Source organism: Acanthochromis polyacanthus, chromosome 19, assembly GCF_021347895.1.
Source record: "Acanthochromis polyacanthus isolate Apoly-LR-REF ecotype Palm Island chromosome 19, KAUST_Apoly_ChrSc, whole genome shotgun sequence".
NCBI lineage: Eukaryota > Metazoa > Chordata > Actinopteri > Pomacentridae > Acanthochromis > Acanthochromis polyacanthus.
The window spans coordinates 5501659-5525843 of NC_067131.1; the positions used below are offsets into that span (position 1 = coordinate 5501659).

Consider the following 24185-nt stretch of genomic DNA (forward strand, 5'->3'; position numbering starts at 1 on the left):
GACCTGTCAGTAATGTTGGTAATGTTGATGTTAATGGTGACGGTAAGGTTGGCAGTGTTGATGGTAATGTTGATGGTAATGTCCGTAATGTTGATGGTAATATCGGTAATGTTGGCAATGTTGATTGTAATGTTGATGGTAATGTTGGCAATGTTGATTGTAATATTGGTGGCAGTGTTGGTAATGTTGATGGTAATGTTGGAAATGTTGATTGTAATGTTGATAGTAATGTTGATGTGATGTTGATGGTAATGTTGGTAATGTTGGCAATGCTGATTGTAATATTGGTGGCAGTGTTGGTAATGTTGATGTTAATGGTGACGGTAAGGTTGGCAGTGTTGATGGTAATGTTGATGGTAATGTCCGTAATGTTGATGGTAATATCGGTAATGTTGGCAATGTTGATTGTAATGTTGATGGTAATGTTGGCAATGTTGATTGTAATATTGGTGGCAGTGTTGGTAATGTTGATGGTAATGTTGGAAATGTTGATTGTAATGTTGATGGTAATGTTGATGTGATGTTGATGGTAATGTTGGTAATGTTGGCAATGCTGATTGTAATATTGGTGGCAGTGTTGGTAATGTTGATGGTAATGTTGATACTGTGGGCAATGTTGATTGTAATATTGGTGGCAGTGTTGGTAATGTTGATGGTAATGTTGATGTAATGTTGATGGTAAACGTTAGCAATGTTGATGGAGATGCTGGTGGTAATGTTGATGGTAATGTTGAAAGCAACGTTGATGGTAAACGTTAGTAATGTTGATGGTAATATTGATGGTAATGTTGATGTGATGTTGATGGTGATGTTGAAAGTAACGTTGATGGTAAACGTTAGTAATGTTGATTGTAATGTTGATGGTAATGTTGTGTGATGTTGATGGTAATGTTGGTAATGTTAGCAATGTTGATTGTAATATTGGTGGCAGTGTTGGTAATGTTGATGGTAATGTTGATGTAATGTTGATGATGGTCGTTTATTCTGCAGGTCTTTGGTCAAACAGAGTCTCAGAAGTTTCAACACTGAGTCATGGTCCCATCTGTAAAAAAAAGACAGAATAGTTTCCAGAACATCTAAATGACTGATTCTCTCCAGCAGAGGCCAAATGGGGGAAAAGTGCAAAATTTTCAATCGAGGATGGTAATGGAGCCACAGGAAGTTCCTATAAGTATAAATATATGGATGGATCCATGTTTCCTACAACTTTTATGAATAATAATTCATTTTCTTACAGCGCTTGACCATGAAAATACACTATTTTCTACTGCACACATGGTTATTTTATCAATATTTTCCACTATTTGAAAAAAAAACAAATATCAACCCTTGCAATAAATACAATATTCAAAAGTTAAGCATTTATAAAATCATGGTGAAACAGGAGAAGGAAATAAAGTCTAATTCCAGGTGAAACTATATGTTTAGTTCCTGTCTTCTGTTCAAATGTATTTAGTACAATTCCAGCTGAAACTGTGTGTTTAGTTCTTTTTTTTCTGCTGAATCTTCCACTTGATGCTGAGCGCCTGGACGGTATTGACGCTGAGAGGCTGTGGGCAGCAGAGACTGAACGTGGGCAGCCCGCTTACATAACCAACGGTCCACTTCTTCACTAAAACGGCACAAAACCAGCGATACGTCGGCGCATATATGAGCCTCCAACAGATGGACGCTTCATCTGAGCTCAGCTTCATTATTAGAAACCAGAGAGACGCTGAATGGATCCATTAGATCACACATTAGTCAGAGTTTGGCTCTAAAGGAAGGTTTAATGCAGTTTTTTTTGACAGAGCAACTCTAAGGCTCAAGATACTGCGATACTGTAAAGTTTAGAAAATGTGAAATAATTAGATTTTTATTTCATCTCAGGATTTACACATTTTTAAACTTTTTTTTCCTAAGTTTTAAAACTATTTACTGTTATTTTACAGATTACAGAATATGTATTAATTTACATGTTGAGTCTAAAAATAGGCCAAAAGTTGTCCCTGATGTTCACATCTAAATTTTGTGTTGTTTAGGTTTTAAAATATTATTATTATTATTATGATTTTGTTATTCAAGCAAAAATTCATCAAAATTAGGAATTGACAAAAATGTTAATATTTAATTAAACAGTTTAAAAAAAAACATTTCAGCCTGTTTTGGTAAATTTCTGATAACATCTAGTAAAATAACTTTAATATCAAATTACCTTTTATTATTTTCCACTATTTAAAAAGAAAAAATGTCAGAAAAATCACAATAAAATAATAACCATTGTTTAAATTATTGTCTTGCTTATAATGTTATTCATGTATTTTATTTTTTCTGAGTTTGATTTTAAAAAATGTGTAGTTTTTTTTATTAAAATAATTAATAGCGTCATTGTGCAGCTGAATGCTGTAAAACATCCAATTACTGTTCAATTACTGGGGCGGCATGGCTCAGTGGGTAGAGTGGCCGTCTTGCAACCGAAGGGTTGCCGGTTCGATCCTCGCCCCGTCGTGTTCGAGGTGTCCCTGAGCAAGACACCTAACCCCGAATTGCTCCTGATGGGGTCATGGTTAGCGCCTTGCATGGCAGCTTCCGCCATCAGTGTGTGAATGTGTGTGTGAATGGGTGAATATGATGTATCATGTAAAGCGCTTTGGGTACCTTGCAGGTATAGTAAAGCGCTATATAAATACAGACCATTTCAATATTTTCCACTATTTGAAAGAAAAAATGTTTTATCTCATATTTAAATCAGTAAAATATCTCACTCTTTTACAGACATTTTATGATTTGTTGGGGGGAAGTAATAGAAGAAAATAGTAGAAAATCATTTCAATGTACATGTTGACTGTAAAAATAGACCAAAACTGTCAATAATGTTCATATTTTTATTAATATTAATTCAATTGTTTACAATATATGACCATTAAATGCATTTTTAAAAACATATGTATTATCTTACAGATATTTGTTGTTAATTTTTCATTTTTTTTAATGTTATTTACAGGGATTTGTTGCTGAGTTTTCTCTCAGGTCTAACTCTAACCCTTCCCGTTTCCTTCTTGGTTACAGTCGGACTGGTTTAGGATTTCAAAGTGGAAATGTAAAAGGAAGCCGAGGCTGGGTCTATTTCCTGGAGCTGGGTTTGTTTTCACCTCCAGTTCAGCGGGTTCATTCGGGGATAACGGCGCCGAGGGAGCAGCTTTATGATCCAAACGGTCGCCATGGTTACGTCCATTAACACACCTGCAGCTTCCTCCTCCTGCCTCCATCACTAAAAACTGAACCTCTGGAGTGTGATTACTGCTGCAGAAGACGGAGTAAAGAGAGGAACACATCACCATCTCTACCACTAAGAGCTGAACTGCTGGCGTGTAATTAAAGGATGACAGAGGAACACGTCTCCGTCTCTACATGTTTATTTCCACCAATGTCCTCTTTGCTCTGTGAAAACACTTCCTGCAGTTCATCCAAATATTCACAAAATTTCCACCACGTATCTCTTGTTCAGAACCGAGTCAGGCGTGAGTCTCAGTGGCTCTGAAGAGCACAGAATTTTTTTTTTTTTTTTTTTACAGAATCTGGGTCAAGCAAACACTTCACTTTGGAAAATAGTCAGGTTGATAAAATATCACAATTTAAAGCTGTGGGTAACGATTAAAAATCAGACGACTGTGTTTTTAACGTCTCTGGGTCTGAAAAATGGTGCGGTTTTGGATCTTTTAAAAATATAAGAAGCCTTTGAATGCTACTGCTTGGTTTCATGAGGTTAACAGGAAACAGGAAATTAAATTAAAGTGAAACTGTCCTTTAACAATCACTTTTGACTCGTGGACTTTATCTGAGGTCTTCATACTAAACTCTATCGGCGTTTCTGTCAGTGAACGTCTCTCTGCTCACAGAATTACCACCTGAATCCTCCCACATCAGATGATGAATCTTCTGTTACTCATCCTGCTGTTGGTCACATCAGTGCTGCTGTTTTCTACTCAGTGGAGGAAACGATAAACTCATCAAAGCTGCGACGTCTTATTCTCCCGTTTCTACGTTAGTCTCTGCTCTCCTGAGTGAAAAATCCTCTAATGAAACACTGAAAGTCTGCCAGGTCTAGAAAACTGTGTTAAACAACAGCGGAATACTGAAACAGTCAAAATGATGAAAACGAATAAATAAAAAACACAAATCATGTGGAAAATAAAGATTGTTTAGCTGATCAGAATACAGTAAAATAGATTTCTGATGTGCAATAACATTTATTTTTCACGGTGTCAAAAACGACAGTTTTATTCAGATTAAAATGGAATATTATAAGTATATGCTGCTAAATGAAACAAATAAGTTTTATTATACTGTGATTTTTTTCACAAAATTTCCCTGTTTTGATAAATTACACAGAATATCTTGTAAAAACACCAAATAATAATAATTTACATGGTACCCCTAAAAAAAAACAGCACAAAACTGCAAAAACTTTGTATGTAGACAAATGTTAATTTCTTCTTTTACAACATTTGAATATTTATTTTAAAATTCATCATTTCATTTAAAAAACTATTATTTCAAAAAAATTATTTCAACTGTTTCTGCTGTTGTTTGAAAGAAAAAATATGGATGTCAAGGACTGAAAAATGATTTTTTTTTTTAAAATTATTAAAATATTTTACAGATTTTTACAAATCAGTAAAAAAAAATTCCTTTGCATATCGTTTTTACAGTTGTTTGAATGTTACAGTATTCTAGCGATATGTTTTTATTATTTGTTTGTACAGTGTATTTATCCCATCCTGTCATCCCTCTAACATCCTCCCCGTTTTATTTCCTCCTCTTCACTCTTTGCCTACCACCTCTTTATCTGCCTTCTTCCCTAAAATAGAGCCTTTTCTCTTCTTTACTTCTCGCCTTTTTGGCTGTTTTTCCTTCACATTACTTCCTGTCTCGTCTCCACATCGTCACGGCGACACAGCGGTCATCTCTCATCAGCTCATCTTCCAGCTCCTCTCTCCTCCCTGACTCTCCTGCTTTGACTTCCGCATCTATTCCTCCTCTACTTTTATTCTGGAAACACAAAACGAGTCATTAATCTAGAGAGGATGCAGTAAATCATGTTTCCAGTTGGAGAACAGAAACACCTGTTGGAGCCGACGGAGGTTCACGAGCTCTGGGAGGCGATTAGGAAGAGCTGACTAAACATGAGGCTGGATCTTATAGAATAATGGTGCTGAGGCAGCTTCTTCTCTCTGCAACCAATACTAAAAAACCTCAGTTTGGGCTCGACCGCAGAGCTGCAACCATTAATCAACTAGATGTCAAATACTAAATTAATCACTGACTAATGAGTCAAAGTCTGAATTCTCTAATTGCAGCTTCTTAAATGTGAATATTTAACAGAAAAAAGGATTTTATAAGGGAGGTTATGGACAAAAAAAGGCATTTCAGGACGTCATCTTGAACTCTGTCTGCATTTTGTTTTACCATTTTCTGATATTTTACTGACCAAAAAACTACGATTAATCCAGAAAATAATCAAAAGATTCATCGACAATGAAATAAAATCATCAGCTTCAGCACTAAAAACCAAAAACTGCATGAAACACTAGACTTTAAGGCTCATTCTGAATCTTGTTTACGTTTCCTTTGGTGAAAAAATTTTGGATTAAATTCAATATTTAACCATTTCTGAGGCCAAATGTTGCAGCGTCATCAGGAAATGATTGATTATTGGTTAATGAACAGAACCACTTTCATTCAGTTTTCATCTAGAAACTTTAACAGCGACGGTTTCTAAAACCCTGTATTGATCATTGTGCTGTGAAATTGGCAGAAAGCACCGAGTTGGCAGATTATTAGCTCTGACTAACCGCAGACAGATGGAAGTTTGTTGAGTCTACACTTGTTGATTGGATGGACAAAATAACAGAAACACCAGTCAGTGTGAAGCGGTTCAGTTCAACAGCCTCCAGAATAACCGCTAAAGTAAATCAACACTTCAACCCTTATGAAGGAAGAACTTCTTCCAGGACTGTTTTGGTTTTTAGCTGTCGATCAAATAAAAAAACTACAACCTAGTGGATAGTTTGTCACACTCAGATCTGGGATATTTCATTAATATAAGATGCTTTCAGACACAACCAGAGTCCAAAATGAAGGAACTCCTATTTAATTCCTGTCTGTCGCAGTTTAAGGCGTTATAGAAAAGTAAAATGACTGAAGCTGGTTATAAGGCAGTCCATGGAACAAACAAACAATTCAGTGATTAATTATTAAAAACTGAATAAACTGCATCAACTTATTGCCACGCAAAGCTCAGAGATACTTTTTTTTCCTTTTGAAAGAACCTTTAGTTGATTGAAATGATGCAAAATCCCAGACAAGAAACCCAGAGAGCTTTAGGACTCTGTATTGTTAGCCATTGATTAGCATGTAAGTGGTTAGCTTGCTAGCTACAGTAGATCACTCTGATACCTTTAGACTATTATGTGTCTGCAAGGCTCCTGTTGGCACCTGATTCTGACATCATCATCACAGATTAGCCTTGTATGTTAAAATAACGACCATTTCCACCTTCCAGTCAAACAGAAAGCCCATTATCACCCATTGATCATGAATAAACAGAAAGTAAACCCAATGACATCTGTGATCTCCTACAGTTGGGTGGATAAATGCACGTAAAACCTTCTGCGGAGTCGTCAAATTGGTTTCTAGAGTTTTGTAGACTGTTGTAACCATTGCAATGGATGTATTTGACACAAACTAACCTCCATTTCTGCACCAAACCAGGTAGTTTTAGTGCGAAAAATTAATCAAACAGACTGAGAACGTAAATAAACACAGGTAAACAGCAGGTGAAAGCAAAAACGACACTCATGTGATGATAATTACGGCACGAGACGGAAACCGAACTTTTGCATCAAAGTCCAGTTCCTTAAACCAACCCTACGGCATTATGAAAACATGTCAAGCATCATCTCTGAGCTCCTCAGTCTTAAATGAAATGTGACAAAACAGTGAAACTTGAACTTCAATTGCATCTTTGAGACAGAGGAAGAATCACAGGGAGACAAATCACTGCTAATACAGTCGGTGGAGAGGGACGATTGTGTTCGTAAGACCAAAAATTATTACGTAGACACTAAAATGTGCCACATTTAAGGATATTTACACCAAAAGTAGAACTCTGCCTTGACAATCCAACGCTAAAGGGCAAATTCTCATTACAAAACCATGTAAATGTTCAAAAAAACAACAAACATGCTGCTGATGCACCTCATCTAGATGCAGACAGCGACTTTTCCACTGCAGTCTGCTGTTTGTTAGTCCGCATGTTTTTGAGTTTGGTCTGTGGCTACCATCCACAGACCAAACTCAAAAACATGCAAAACACTGATTTCATTGCTGATTTCCTGACAGTTACTGCTCATACATGTTGCACACGTGTAACCACACCACAAACATACACAGAAAAGAAGTTTAGAGGGGTTTTGTGATTTCATATGCTAGCATGTTAGCAACTAGCTTACCATCTACGAGAGGTCGCTATGTTGTTTAGACGATTTTATTGAAACAAAGTTCGCATTAGGCTGAGTTTTGTGTTGGTGACATGCAAAATAGAATGATGTTAATGTTAAAAATGAGCTAGATTGTGTAGAAAGATATGTTTTCTAGTGGGATTGTGGTGTTTCAGCACTAAAGGCCAAATATTGCTCAAATGATCCCCGAAATTTCATTTCTACAACGCAATCCTTTTACAAAGAGCTAATATTTCATTCCAAAATTCAGTATATGTTCCTAAACCTATCCAGATTCTCCTTTTTGTCAGATTTTTGTGTGTTTTTATGGCAAAAACAAAGGCTGCGCACCAACACACACACAATAACTCCACCCACTCAGCCAGACAGCAGCTAATGTACTAGAAACCCCACCGTCTCTGATAAGCAAAGAAAAACGCTCATTTCAATCACTGAATCACACCACACTAAGTCTGGTTGACGAGCATCGCTGAGGCTTTTCTCACGCCTCTTCCTCCATGTTTTTGACCTCCCGGTTCCCTTTTCACCTCCAGTCCTACTTTTCTTCCATTATCTCACCTCCGTTCTCCATCATCCCTCTGCTTTTGTCTCACATTATCAGGAGGTTAACAGGTGTTTAAAGCCTGCAGCCGCGCTCAGAATCCCATTTAGAAGAAGCAAAACATGTAATTGGCTCAAAGTATGTCTTGCATTTGTGACAATTAAATCCAAAAACGCACATGAATCCCAGATGATTCCAGATGTTTTTCCTCTGTGTGTGTTATTTAAATGCACACAATCAGGAATTAAAAACTAAAAATTCAGAATAAACATAGATAATGCCATGTCATCTACTAAAGAGCCGCCTTCCACCAATAAAACCTAAAATACTCAATCAAATATTCGATTTTCCTGTAACTTTTGCTTTAAATATACTGTTAAAAGCCCCCCAGCCCCAGCTTGTTGTCTCTTTGTTTTACCTTCTTGCCTTTCTTCTTGCGGTGAGTCGACTTGCCTCCAGATTTCTCTTTGGCCTCCTCGCTCATGGCAGCAGCTGAGAGTCCATAAAACAGCTGTCCAGACAGGAGGGTTTGTTTTCTTTCTTTTCTTTTAATCCAGCATGGATGAGCGCAGATAAAGAAGCAGGAGCAGGAGCAGCAGAGTGTCGGCGGCCGCTCTGGCAGCGACCAACCCTCAGCTGATCACACCCACTTCCACTCACAAACACAGCGAGCGGGGAGTGGAGCCAGCAGGGCAGCAGTCACGGACACAAGCTTTATTCCTCTCTGCTGTTTATCACACACTTCTTTCCCTGCTTTCTACCTGTCCGTGTTGTGTTTTTCTTTTCTTTTCCCGCCTACATGCTCCACCAGTGAGAGCCGAGCAGCAACAAGCAGCAGGAGGAGTATTAATAGAAATCAATAGCAGCTTTCTGAAGCTTTCTCAGTCACATCGGCTCCTATTCAACAAGTTCACATGTTCAGAACGTGGAATTACAGCGAAATAAAATCATTCACTCGCTCCTGCTGGTTTCCACATTCAGGCTGGAGTGGTTTCTTATTTTGTCCGTGTGGGCAGTCAGCATGAGAGGAGGAATATTAATTATATTAGTGATAATATTATGTTAATTCATCTACAGGAGAGAATTCATGTTCCTTGTGGTTAGATGGAACCAATGTGTGCTTTAATCAGAGTCAGGATTAGGAATCAAACCTCTCTCTCTCTCTCTAAATACTTGACTAGCACAAAAACGTGGCGTTGGTTCATCCGCCAGTCAGGAATAAATACATTATAATTATTAATGAAGAATTAATTAACACATTCCTCTGCTCTGAGTTCATCCTGTGAATGTGAACGCTGCTTGGAAGTCATTAACCACCACAGAAGTCTTTGTTATGGTGCCCACTGCTACCTAAACCCCCACAATGTTCCCTACAGTATTAAACAGTAAGAGGCTCCATCTGGTGGTACAACAAGGTACTACAGCTGATCTACAACACATTTACTGCCTTATCAGTTGGGATGGATGGATAGATGGATAGATTGATAGATCGATAGATGGATGTTCTTCTATGATACCGTAGACGACATAGAAAATGCAGCACAATAACAACTAAAGATACACAATAGAACATCACGCATCTCCAACATCAACAAGTGGAATTAAAGACGCAAATTTGGAACAATTTTCTCCGCCAACAATGAATATCGATCCACTGTAGCAGCTTGTGTCACCTAACAGCTCCTTTAACAACATAGAAATCAGCCACTGGATCACACTGACAATGTCACAAACCTGCCGATAAAGCCGGTTTGCGTTAAGCATCACAGGAGACTTTGTCATGGAGGACCTTCACTAGTTAAACTCCCACAATGCTCCAATAGTTAAAATGATCGCCATCTTGGGTCTCTACAGTATTACAAAGTAAGAGTCTCCACCTGGTGGAACAATCAGGCACTACAGCTGATCTCCAATCAATTTGAATATTATTTGGATGTATTTATTGAATTCTTTTTAATTATTTATATCATTTATTTACCTGAATCAATTAATTAATTTATTAATTTTATTTTATTTATTCCCCGTTTTGTTTTTATTTGTTTAATTTCATTTTATTTGAATCGTTTTATCCATTTTTTGTATTTATTCATTTTCCTGACATCTATTTAGAAGCATTTATCATTTTATATGCGTTTATTTTTATTGTTGTTATTGTAAATTACATTTTTATTTCTGTATAAAAATCAACAAAAACTGTACAATCTTCCACAAACATCCACTTTTTTATCAGTAACATAAAATTTTGCATAAAAAAATAAAAATATATATTTATTTATCAGGATTAGGGATTGAACCAATATACCTCTTGTTTTTATTTAAACTGTATTTATTTATTTAATAGTCTCTTTAATTATTTCATGAATTGTTCATTTCATTTATTTATTGATTCATTTATTATTAACTTATTTATTTTATTCAAATTTTATATTTTTAGTTATTTGCTTCATATATATTTATTTATATTTATTTATTGTCTATTTATTCATCTTATTTGCATTTATTTTATTTATATGTATTCATTCATTTTTTGTATTTATTTGTTTATTAATTAATTTTGTTTGTTTTTATTTTTATTTATGTATTTCTCACACTAAAATATTACTTTTACGTTTCAAGTGCACGCTTTTAACCAGTCCAGATGTGCACAGAGGCAACACAAACTCTCACTTTACGACTACAACTCAACACTGTGCATAAATATATTAGATGTAGCTGCAGATAAATGACTGCTCAGGTGATTCTCTCTTTGGAGAATCAGCAGCACAGGACAGATACAGCAGTCAGGATGGATTATTATTGGTTTAAATCCTTCATCACCACCACCCATCGACCTCATCAATAATGAACAAAGCCAGTGGAGCCCCCCGGTGGTGGATCGCTGCCCTTTGAGTGTTCTGTTGTTGGATTAAAGCGTTGTGAGTCCGTTTGGCCCAGAACAATTAGAATAGCATTAAGGATTGCATTCAGGGCCTTTTTATTACTGCTGTTCTCTGCGGCGCTGCTCTGTCCTTTTTCTCAAGTTCTTGAACTCAGCACGCAGTAAAAGGTGTTTAAATGAACACAAATGCAGGATACAATTGTGTGTTTCATATAAATCTGTCACAGTGGAGGTTAATCTGTATGATTCTTTGTTTAGGAGTTTCATTCCATCATTTCCTGTTCGAACTGAAGAATCCACAGCGACATCTGGTGGCCACAACCGGCTACTACAACAACCAGCTAAAATACTTTATAAAAAAAAAACAACCTAAAAATCACAATGATAAAAATGTTCTGACTACATACTGCAGCCACACAGGACTTACTGTCATTGTTCGTTGCTTTTACTGCAGTAAACCCACAAGAAACAAATCTGAGAGCTTCATATGCAAAAACAGACCTCGAAGAAGAAGAATTTTTTTAAATTAAATGATTTCAAATAATTATTTTTTATGAATGTAAAAATTTATTATTATATTTTGCTCATTATTCTTATGATTATTATTATGATTATTATTAATAATCGTAATAATAATCATCCAAATTGTAGAAAAAATCCTCAAATAATAATAAAATAAAACTAAAAATAACATATTATAATAACAACTTATTATTATTACTATTATTATAATAAATAGTTTAATAAATCATTTTGTTTGGAGCCAGCTGGGTAGAAATCCCTCCTGCAGCTCAGTACCGTGTCGATCCTCCAAAACTAAACGTTGGCTTTTTAAAGCCGTTTACCTGAGAATGGAACCTTCAGGGTTCTGAAATGAGGAAACGATCGCCTCAGATAAACTTTCTGTGGAGGAGGAAACATTCCTCTGAGTCCAGAGCAGCTTAGAATAACATCCATCCCATAATAACCTGAGCCAAGTCCACAGGTTTATCAGGTTTGTCTGACTGATAATAAATAAAGAGAGAACTGATGATCTGTGATCTCCTGACGTGGTTCATGCTGGAACTAAACTGGAGGTGGATCTGCTGGACTTGTTGCTGCCTGTCTGAGTTTAGATCATCACAACCAGGCGCTTTATTAAACTCTGGAGCAAAGACTGGGTTTGGTTCTCACTGATCCTAAACGCTGCTTTAATGATAAAGATCACAGAGAGCAGCTTAAAGCAACACACTGAAAAAACCTGAAAACGTCAGCTATAAACGTGTTTTTACTGTCTGGATTCAGGTGAACTGTTTTAGATATTTAATATACGATTATCTGGCCTACTCTGTACAAAAATCACACAAAAATTAAAATCTGAAAGCAAAGGAATCAGAAAATGATGCAGTAAAAAAAAATAATGAAAAACTGTAAAAACAAAACAAAATGTGAGATATTAATACTGGAGATGCTTTAAATGCAGTTAAACTGAGAAAGAATAAAAATACAGATTGTTGATGTGGATTTTATGAACAGTTATGACCTTTTATGTTTTCGATTTGTTGAGAAATTATTGTTATAATATTTTGGTCATTATTACTTGCTGATTAACGTTTAAGCAGACAACTTTTAGCCATTTTACACAGGATTAATGAAAATCTGGCAGCAAAGATACCAGAAGAAAAAAAAAGAGAATACTGTAACATTCAAAAACTGTAAACTACAGTAAAAATAACATCATATATGTGTTAAATAATAATGTCTAAGATGATTTAAATACAGGAAAACTATAATTTTACAGTTGTAAATTTACTGTTTGTAAAAGAACAAACAAAAAAACAATTGTTGATATTATTATTATTATATAGTTTTGGCCAACATCAGCCAGCATGTAAATTCATACTTTTTTGTGTGTGATTTTAAAACAAATTATCCGTAATTAATAAAACTCAGAAATCTGTAAGGTAACAGTTTGTCTTTAAATCCTCCTGGCATCATAGAAGTCTTGGTTTGTATATTCTTTTAAACGAGGGTGCCTAAAAACACATGGAGGATCTCTAAGATCTCCAGATATCTTGTGTTGCTCCAGTCCAACTAACTTTAATATCCTGGGGAAAAAACGACATCACAGCCTTTTAGAAACATTATCAGAAGCTTTGAGTGTTTTTCTATGCTCACTATGAATTCATACGATGGTCTGAATGCTGTTAAATCGCCTTTCTGTAATCTTTGTATTGTAGAAATTACTGTATTTTGTAACTGTGATTAGGTTAATGTTCAGTGAATGTTCCCTGACAGATGTAAGGATCCAGCAGAAAGAAGAAACTGAATATCTTTGGGATGTGAACAAAGCAGGATTGTGGAGATGCTTCCAAACACATGGAGGAGCTTTAAAATCTCCAGATATCCTGTGCTGCTGCAGTCCAATGTCTAACTAACTTTAATATCCTGGGGGAAAAAACAGCATTGCAGCCTTTTAGAAATATCAACAGAAGCTTTGAGTGTTTTTCTTTCTAACATGAAGGCGTTCAATGGCCTGAATGCTGTAAATCATTGTCCAATAATCTACTCTGTGCTCCATAAATGACTGTATTTCGTAACTGTGATCAGATTTATGTCGGTTGCTCTTTCCCTGCCAGATGCCGGCTCGATCCTGAACAGCAGCTTCTCAGAAAACTTTCTGGCGAACCTCAGACAACAGGCGTGAACTTGTTGGATGTAGCTGCAGGTTGTCGACTGTAAAAGTCACAGTTAGGAGCAGAATAAAGATTCATTTAGAGTTCGTTTTTCACCTCAGAAAGACAAAAAAAAAAAACTTTGACTATTAAGGCGATTTTTACATTTGCAGGTTTCAGGAGCCGTTTATACGAGGACCATCTTAACAGAAAACGCAAAAGTGGCGTCTTGTCATTTCACGTTTAGACGAGCGGTTTTGAAGGAAATCTGCGTATATACGGTGACTCTATAGTGTGTGGAATTTGATTGGATATGCATGCCAGGCAGCTGGGTGGCGCTGTGATAAAACTCCGCCATGTCTACGCGCATGCGTACTATCTCCCTTTTCGGATCTCTGCCGCGGTAAATGTTCATGAATGGAATCTGTACAGATTCTGCACGTTTGTTGGTACGACTCCTGTAGTGTACATAGAGCTGCCAGAGTTGCTTGAAGGTACAAAGGATGGGAATAATCACACATCTTTGTTTACTTCCTTGTACCTGCCGGCAAACCAAAGCACTGGCGCACGTATGCGACGTAATCGAGTACGCGACGTGGTCAGATCTTGGCAAAGTTTTGCGTTTTGCTGTTTAGACGGAAACGTAACGGCGGAGCGTTTTCTACTTTTCCACTCTGGAGGCCAGTTTCAAATTTTTGCGTATTTAAGCCCCCAAAACGCCGTCCTCGTATAAACGATAGGGTGTTTTGTTGAAATATTTTGACGTTTTGACCTGCAAGCGTCCTCGTGTAAACGGCCCCTCAGTCATAAATGTGACAATCTGAGCTGATATATTGAACTAAATCAACAAAACACTTTTGTTTTCTTTTTGTAGTTTTTCTGGTTGCCTGACATGAAGGAACGTCAAATATCCTGATAAAGATCTGAGTTTATGTAAACTAAAGCAGGAAAAACAATCCTCTTTACTCATATCAGTACCTGTCTGCTATCTACTTTTCTTCCTAGTTTATCTCTGATCTTTCTGTCTCACTTCATCTCTTTTTGAGATTTCTGAGAAGAAAACATCAGCTCCACATGACGGTTTAATCACAGCAGAGCCCTAAATCAAAGACAAAAATCTGGAAATGTCTTTATTCAGCTGAAACTCCCAGAGATCCTCGCTGCATACTAATGAATCTCCGATAGAATCTGGATAGCGACCAGCCGGGAGGAAATTAGTTCATACACGGTTGCCAAGGCAGCGCCATGGTGATAGATGAATCGCCATGGTAACGACAGTAACGCGGCAGGATGTCTCCATGACGATCCAAGAAACTGTGAGAAATCTATTGGGTGAAACCAGTGGATCAGCAGAGCTTCAGTTTATCTCAATAATCTGCTTCTGAAACACAAACAGAGGAAGTTCTAAGCACTTTTTTAAAGGAGTCACCTCTGATTAAAACTCAGGTCTGAAGGTCTGATTCTCCACGGGTAGTACAGTCATGGTTCCCAACAGACTGCAGGTTTGCCTGGAAATAATAAAACTGTTGGATGGATTGGAAGTATAAAGCTGAGCATCATGAATAGATTCATGACTTTACGTAGGGATAAACTGATCTGATCTGCTAGAATGGACATTTCAGCAGCAAGAAATCTATCAGTCCAGGTTAAAGTTCCTGTTTGGTCATCGAGCCAACCTCCAGAAATTCATGTCTGTGTATCAAAGTTACATATTTAGAACGTTTTTGAATAAAAACAACCCTTTCCCGCCCCTAAATGTCACACCAGCTCACCTTGGACTGGTCAAACACTGTCAAACTACCTAACCAACGGCAAGGTGATCGAACTAGAAAATAAAACAAAATGTAAGACTCTGAAATCTGACAGCATATAAAAGACGCTGGAAGGACATGCTGATAAGAGGAAAAAGAAGAAGCAGACAGATCTTACTGGTGTGTCTACTTCTAGCTTCAGGAAAACCATCTCAGAGTTTGGAAAAACATCATGATCTGGGTTAAAATTCGACTCTTTCACTGCATGTTTGGGGCTTCTCCTCCATTTTCCAGGTTACCATGGTGATGAGTCCCGCCCCCACTAACATACGATTGGCTGAATGAGGAGCGACAGTGAAGCAGTGAAATAAAAAGCAGGAAATAAAAATTTCTACATCAGAACTGGAGGATTATTCGTGTTCTCCTCTAACCAGCCAATCAGACGAGTCCTTTTCCGTCTGTTTTTTGCAGGTTCAGCAGCAGATTAAAAGTTAACAGAGCGTCATGGAGCAGGAGGAACAGAAGGAATCCTGAACTCTGAGACAGAGCAGACCCACTGGGACACGTTTCCAGCAGCAGCAGATCAGACCTAACATGGTCTGTAGTCCACAGTTTAGATCCTGACTCACGTTCTGAGGTCTGACTTCAGCATTAAATCATCTGCAGCTCAGGAAGGCTCCCTGCAGCAGATTATTTCTCAGGCTTCATATGATGGTTAAACTGTGTTTGTCTTCAGTAAACATCTTTTTATTCAGCACCAGGAAGAAGGATATTGTAATTTCAGTGTTTTAATGAAGGAAAAAGGAGCTGTGAGAGTTAAATTTGGTATTATTATATTATCTTAAACATGTAAAAAGTGTGTAATTGTTCTGTAGTGTTCATTAATGTGCTTTAAGCAGTTACAAAGAAAAGATTATTGGAGAGGATGCATTACTATTTTATAATTTGAAAATGTGAGCACTTGTAAACTACAAGGAACTCCATTACAGCTGTACATATTTTCTATTTCAAACCGCATTTAATAAACAGATTTTGTCATTAAACTGTTGTTTTTTTTTAAGGAGGGTTTGTTTTAACTTTTTTTGGTTTAATTGTTGTTGTTGTCTGTGTGTTTTGATTGCATTTTTGTTATTTTTTTGCATTATATTTTTTTTATATTTGTTTCATTTTTGTTGTCGTTTTATTGGTTATATTTTTGTCATTTTTTTATTACAATTTGTAATTTTATTGGTTTTATTCTTGTGGTTGATTGGTGTCGTTATTTGTTAATATTTTGGTTGTTTTATTGTTATTTTGTTACCGTACTGTCGTTTGTTATTTTGTTTGCTGTTACTTTGTGTATTTTATTTTATTCGTGTTGGAGTGTTTTGCTGTTTATTTTTGTTGTGGTTTTATTGGTTATATTTTGTGGTTACATTCTTGTCATTTATTGGTTATATTTTTTGTCATTTTTTTGTTTAGATTTTTGTTGTTTTTTGGTTATATTTATATATATTTTTTACAGTGTAGATTAGTGAATTCCATATAAAATGAGTAAAATATGGCTGTTTGTTTATGAGCCAGTGAGTAATAACGATCAATGACATCATCTGCAGAATTTCTCAGCACAGAGCAGTTTGACCTTCAATACTTTAAGTAGAATTTTTCTAAATTATTTGTTGAATTTGTTTTAGATTTTAAGACAAATAACTTTTAGACGTCATTAAATGTAATATTAGTGGTGAGATGTGGTTCTCTTACCGTCTCTCTTACTGGTTCTAGTGGTGAGATGTGGTTCTATTGACGTCCCTCTAACTGGTTTTAGTGGTGAACACTAACTGGGTGATTTGTGGACAAAGAGCTGAGTCACTGTTGGATCCATTCAGACTCATGAAGCAGCGCTCTGGTGTCAGTCGGTGCAAAGATCTGGATCTGTGTTTGCTGTCATTCCTGCTCCGCACTGGTACTCATTCTTTTATTCATTTATTCGTGGTTTCTTTCAGTGTGCAGATGTTCAGACAATAACTGACCTTTTGTTTGCTGCAAACCCACAACCAACGCTGCTGCTCTGAAATATTAAAGCTCCTCTTCGCTCAAACGCTGCAGAACAGTTCAACTCTCGTTAAATTATTATTAAATCACAAACTACGGATGTTTAAAATGACATCTGTAGAACTTTACGGTGAAATATCAAACAGCTGAGGAAAAATCCCCGCTTAACTTTTTGTTAATTTGTGCTCAAAGACGAGACTTTTCATGACGTCTTTTTAATACTTCAGCTCTTCCACAGAGTCATTCTTGCAGGGAAGCATCTGTCTGCGTCCTTAACCTTCACCCCTGTGTTTCTGTCATAAAAACGCTTGTTTGGCATTAAAACCGTCTTTATTTTGTCAATATTTAACAGCTAAAGTTTGGAATAAACCAAGAGCAAACACTATCCTTTTTAACTATAATTATTTTTCCACTTGACTGTTATTTTACAGATTCCTCCCTGATTTTTTCAACTATAAATTAGAAATAAAGACAGAAAAAAGAAACTAAAGTTTAGATCTTTATTTTTTATGATTTCTGCATTATAACGGTGTCATTTTGCATAAAACATATTATTTGTTTATATTTTTGTGGTGATTTTGTTTATGTTTGTTTGCATTTTTATCGTTGTTTGTATTTTTGCTGTTATTACTTTAGAATTTTGTCATTTATTGGCTCCATTTTCATCACTTATTGCTTACATTTTTGTTGCTATTTGTTTTTGTCAATCTGTGTTATTATTTCTTTACTTTTTGTCATTTATTGGTCGTATTTTTGTCATTATTTGGCTTTATTTTGTTTATTGGTTCTATTTTTGTTGGTATTTGATTAGATTTTTGTTGTTTTTCCAATCAGATTTTTGTCATTTATTGATTAGATTTTTGTTGTTTTTCCAATCTGATTTTGTCATTTATTGATTAGATTTTTGTTTTTTTTCATTTATTGATAAGATTTTTGTTTTTTTTTTTCAATCAGATTTTTGTCATTTATTGATTAGATTTTTGTTGTTTTTCCAATCTGATTTTTGTCATTTATTGATTAGATTTTTTGGGGTTTTTTATTGGTTTTTGTCATAATTTGTTTTGTTTTATCTTTTTTTTAGATTTTTGTATATATTTGGCTGTCGTTTTGTTTTTGTTGTCGTTTGCTGGTTTGGAGCTGTTCTGTTTGTTGTTATTTTGTTTTAGTTAATGGTGCTTTTTCTTGTTATTTTTGGCATCTTTGCTGACAGATTTTTAAGAATAATTTATTTTCTGTGATTTGTTTTTCCTTAATGAATACACTGACCTTTAATACTTTTAAGTAGATTTTTCTTTTTTTATTGAATTTGTTTTATAACTTCAGACTAATGACTTTTAGCCGTCATTATGTTCAGTATTTGCAGTGAAATAATGAGCCGACTTCTTGCTAAAACAGACTATGGTGCTGAATAAGGACGTCTGCTGCTCCACTGACCCTGCAGGACTTTATATTCTGGTTTCTTTCTGCTGTCCGAGTCCTCGTCAGTAACTTCCCTTCAGTTTTACAGCCTCAGATCATCTCCATCTAAAGCACACAGACGCTCCGGTTACACATTCACACCCAGCAGCAAATAAAAGCTGCTCGTCGTCTCCACGCTCCGCTGCAGCTCCGCGTTTGTCTGAGGCTCAGCCGTCCAACTAGAAACAACAGAACGGTTTCTACGCCAGACTGAGGTCATGTTTACTCGTCTCTCTACAACTCTGAGCTCTGACAGTGGATCAGTCCTGCAGAACTCTGACTCAGCTCAACTGGACAGATTTAAATACCAACAGGACACTGAAGGCCTCACAGAGGGCAAACTAAGAGAAAAAAGTACAACTAAGACGACTAAACTCAGATCTAGAGGTCTGGTGAGCTTTTACAGCCGTTATTAATCGTTACATCACAAAACTGACATCAGCAAGCCACACTGTAAAAGAATATACACCAATAAATTGTCCCGGCAGGACAGAATTAAAACGCTGAAAGATATTTCGTTCACAATATAAAACATCACCACCACTCTTTGAACATCCTGTAGAGATAAGAGTGGAGATAGTGAGAGTGGAAGATAAGGTTTGGAAGAGGTTTCAAAGCAATAGAATCCAAAAACAGAACCTAAATAAAACTATAAAGCCTTACAGTTGACTTTATAAGATTCCCTAAATGCTGACTGTGTCTCTTTTAGTTGCTTCCACGGCTGTTTAACACCACCACGGCTGCAGCTGAAAGAATAAAACCGTCTTCCACACTGGAGGAAAACATCTAATCTATGGTTCTAATGACAGTCTGGTCTACTGATGCACCAATAACCTAGAAGGAATGTTGACAGTTTCATTAACACTGTCACTGTCAGCGACTTTCCTTCCTGTTTTTAGTTCATGTTACATCTAAAATAATTCCAGAACAGGTCTATAAATGTCCCTGTCTATGTTTGTCATCGGTTATCTTTTTTCCAACTCTTTCATGACGCCGCCCTCATGTCCAGGTCCAGCAACCCTGAGTCGACCTACTGAGCTGATAACCAGCTACAAGAGAAGCTTATCAAGACTGCGGTTGTTGGGTTTAGTGACGGCAGATAACGGAAAGAAACTCTGGAAATGTTCAACTCCAGCATGAGTCAGGTGTCTGGTACAAAACCAATGTTTCCCTTTACTCAGTTAGTACAAAAATAAAGCAACTATTCTGACAGTAGATCAACCATTTGGAGTCTATACTGAAGAAAAACTAAATTCCTTGGTTTGATTTTCGCTCCTTTATGATTGTAAACTGAACATATCTGGACTCTTGTTGGACAAAAAAAGACATTTGAAGCTCTGGAAAATGGACCTTAAGACCTTCCTGTCCCATTTCTGGAGAAAATATTGAAGAAAGTCATGCAATAATAGAAAATATTTTTTAAAAACTCCAACTAAAACTAGGCTAATAAGCACCAATAGAACACCAATTCAAACCACTGATGGGGTGTTAAAGGCAGCAACTGAACAGTCAGTGTCAAAGTCATTTTGCTCTAAAGAGGAAAAATTTAAGGATTTAGGATCTAAGTGACCAAAAATTGAGTTTTTCAGGTTTCAGATTGTCAAATCTGAAGATTTGTTGCTTCTTTTTGACAGGAAACTGGATGAGTTTTGATGTTGGGTTGAACACAAACAGCTCTAAAGGTGAATAAATAAATCCAAACTGTAAAAAGAGGCCGTCATAATTTACGGTTTTTAAAATCCCCTGTTGGTTTTGGACAGCATTAAACAGCTGAAAGACATTTCATTTCCAACATAAAACAGAGAAAAGTTCCAAATTTTTATATTTAACAAGCTTGAGCCTGTAAATGTTTGCTATTTATCTCAGTTGGGGAAGTTAATGATTAAAAAATTCAACCAATTAAAAGTACATTAACCGATAAGGCAGAAAAAGAAGAAGGTCGTGCATGTCGGTAAATGTACGGACAAATAGAAGGAATGACACCGATTATCTGATTACAATGGCTCCTGTGAATTGAAGTTTGCTTGTTCTAAAGAGGAAAAATGTAAAGATTAAAGATCTAAGTGACCAAATTGTAGGTTAAAATTAATTAAAATGGAGTTTTTCAGGTTCCAGATTGTCTAATATGAAGATTAGTTGAGTTCTGATGTTGGGTTCCTGGTCAGATAAAAGAAGAAGCTCTCTGAAGACGTCACCTCCAACATTTTTCACATCTTTGGTGGAATCCTGTGAATTCCTGTGAATCCTCTGTAGACACCCTGAACACAAACAGCGGTTCTCCGTTTGCTCTGACCAGAGGTGGAGTCTCACAGTGTTTGTTCTGTTCTAATAAACCTCCTCAGATACGACCCAACAGCCTCCATTTCCCATCACAACCTGTGGTCAACCATTAATGGAGGCGCCCAGACAGACACAGACAGTCTGGACAGAAGAAGGAAAACCTCAAAGCTTTCAGGACGACACTGATGTTTAGGAGAAATGTTGACAGAAATGTTTCAGAAGATTTGAGTAAAAAAAAGGTCAAACACAAGCAACAAATTCAGTCCAAGCCTTTAAAAACATTCATCAGCAGGTTTTTCTGACCTTAAACTGGGTTTTAGGAGTCGATAAAACCTGACAGAAAGCATCTAAAGTAAAGTTAATGAGTCTCTGGTACTTCAAGGGATGAAAATTTTACAATTTTTAAAGAATCTGGTGCAAATCAGTGAAGTTTTCATGAGATTTCTGAATAAATATCACAATTTTAAGCGTAGATTTTGTAACTTTTCCCAATGAAACCTCAAATCACACACGAGCATTTCAAGAACCACGGGAAAGATAAAAATCTTCAATTTTTTTTCTGTTTCTATGGTTTCTAGCTCTGATAAATGCTATAATTTTGGTAATTTAAAAAAGAAATTAACACGCATTTCAATTCTGTGGACGGACGCAACGAGGATCTAAAACAACGAAACACAGAGTTCAACCAGCAGGAAAAACACAACAAACTGTAGTAAAAAAGGTCAAACACACACAACAAATCCAGTTGTATCCTTTAAAAACATTCATCATCAGGTTTTTCTGACTTTAAATAGATTTTTAGGAGTGGATAAAATCCGACAGAAAAGATATGAAGTAAAGTTAATGAGTCTCTGCTACCTTAAGTGATGAAAACATGTCATTTTCCTTCGATATTTTCCTCTCAGCCTCTGCTGTGCTTGCCTCTCTGCTCTGTTTAAACACTGCCTGCAGTTCATCTGAAGACTCTCAATGTTTGTCACGTGACTGCTGAGGCGTCTTTGTTTCTTAGCTGTGATGAGGAGCAGAAATTTACGAAGCTGGCGCGATTTCTGAATAAATATTACAATTTTAAGCTTAGATTCGGTGAATTTTCCCAATGAAACCACACATCACATATGAGCAATGCAAGGACTGTAGGAAAGATAAAAATCTGAAGATTTTTCCTGTTTTTACAGTTTGTAGCTCTGATAAATGCTTTAATTTTAGCAATTTTTAAAAGAGTTAACATGCCTTTCGATTCTGTGGACGGGCTTTGGGGTTCAGAGGGTTTAGAAAGTAGAAATCAGACACAACAAACTGCAGCACGATGAACACATGACGGTCAAGAACAACTTCACCAATTCACTGAATCACAACAGCTTCAATCAGAGATCCAGAACATCGGCGTGAAAGCAGCAGCTCTGTTTGCACTTTACTTCAAGGAGATCAAAATCTATTTCAGGTGTAAAGATTCGCAGGAATGTAGCAGAACATGGAAGTGAAAGCAGCTCTGTGCGACGAGAGATAATCATAATCATCAGAGAAAATCCTCAATATTGATCTAAATCATCTCATCAGCTCCACCTTCATGTCTTCAGGAATGTAAACCCAACGCTTGAATGCAAACGTAAACTGCTAAAGGCCTCTGAGCTTAGTCAGAGGTTAGGTCAGGAATTCATCTCAGCTTCACTTCTCAACCTCAGATCATTACTCAGCTGAAACAGTTACATAATTTACCAACTAATCGTGACACGTTCCCATCTGAAAACCTCCCGAGGTGCTCTGAAAGGTTGCAGGTGAACTAAACAATGTCGTCCATCCAGTTCTTGGATGTTAGCGGATGAAAAAAAAAACATTAGCGCTGTGCTTATTCTCAGTGGATGTAGCATCTTTAGCTGTAGCACGACAAAGAAAATCAAGAAAACACAAATTTAACCGGACTTCAAGTGGCCTTAGAAGCCAAGAAACTGCAAGGAATTTGAAGATTTTAAACCAAACATTGCACAAAAATCCACCAGTTTGGTATCTGTAGTCCTAATTTGGGTCTGGGCCACAGTAGTTCTAACATTAGTTAAAAACAGCCTTAAAAAATTACAAAACTTCGCTTTAATGACATTTTTGAGTCAGAAAACTACTTTTTTCTGAGTAATTTCAGTGTGAACTTGAGTTTTGTGCAGTAATTCAGGACAAACACGAGAAAACTGAGCGTAAACTCAGGTCATATTTAGTAAACGAGGACCTTTGAGTTTTATTTTAACAGTTTTAAACTGAGATAACAGTAAACCTCTTATTTGCATAAAAGATCCGCGTCTAAATAAACGCTGCAGGCTCAGTTTCAATGGAAAACTTTCACATATTTGCGCTTTTTCTAGTTCAGTTTTCACTCAGAAGTGAATCAGAAGCGACAGTCTGAAGCTCCGGAGACAAAAATAAAGTCATATTTCTGACTTTAAACCAGAATTGAGCAGAGAAAGTCAAAGTGCAGCTTTAAACGTCCCTGTCTGCAGCTGAGCCAGTCCTACCTGGTCGTCGCGGTCACCTGTGTAGGTGGAAGCCATGTTGGAGTCCAGGTGAGTCCGGTCCAGATCCGCTTCAAACCCGGACACCAGAACGCATCCGGACACAGCGACCCGCTGACCGACCTCAGAGCTCCGGAGGCGCCCACAGACAGCAGCTCTGACCCGCGGAGAGAACCAGGAGGAGGAGCGGAACACCGAGCAGCTGCAGCCCGATGAGGGAGACTGAAACCCGGGGAGCGAGGCGGACAGCAGGCGGCAGTAAAACCCGCAAATAGATCCGCAATAAGATCCGCAGAACTGATCCAGGATCTGGGTGTCACCTGTGGCCATCTGACTTCTTGTAAAAGTACTAATACTGCAGTGTAGTTACTCTGTTACTAGTAAAAGTACTGCAATTACATTTTTACTCGAGTATAAAACTATTGGTGTCAAAATGCATTTAAAGACGTATTCAGATTTTAAGATACAGTAGTGTAGAAGTACTCCATTACAAGTAAAAATGATGGATTTAAATGTTTGCCGAGCATCAAAAATATACTAAAAGTCTATTTTATATGTGTTGTTTTTTGTGTTTATTTCTTCTTTATGAGTA

The 24185-nt window shown here is 36.8% G+C and overlaps 1 protein-coding gene across 1 annotated transcript in view; it reads right to left on the reverse strand.

Annotated features, from left to right (window-relative positions):
- LOC110954653 (ankyrin-3-like) overlaps positions 1-23938 on the reverse strand; it is a 185263-nt gene extending 161325 nt beyond the window's left edge. The window contains 1 exon segment of the mRNA XM_051939494.1: positions 23597-23938. Within this exon segment, the coding sequence (XP_051795454.1) occupies positions 23597-23923 (327 nt within the window). The 5' untranslated portion in view covers positions 23924-23938.
- Between the last annotated feature and the right edge of the window lie 247 nt (positions 23939-24185).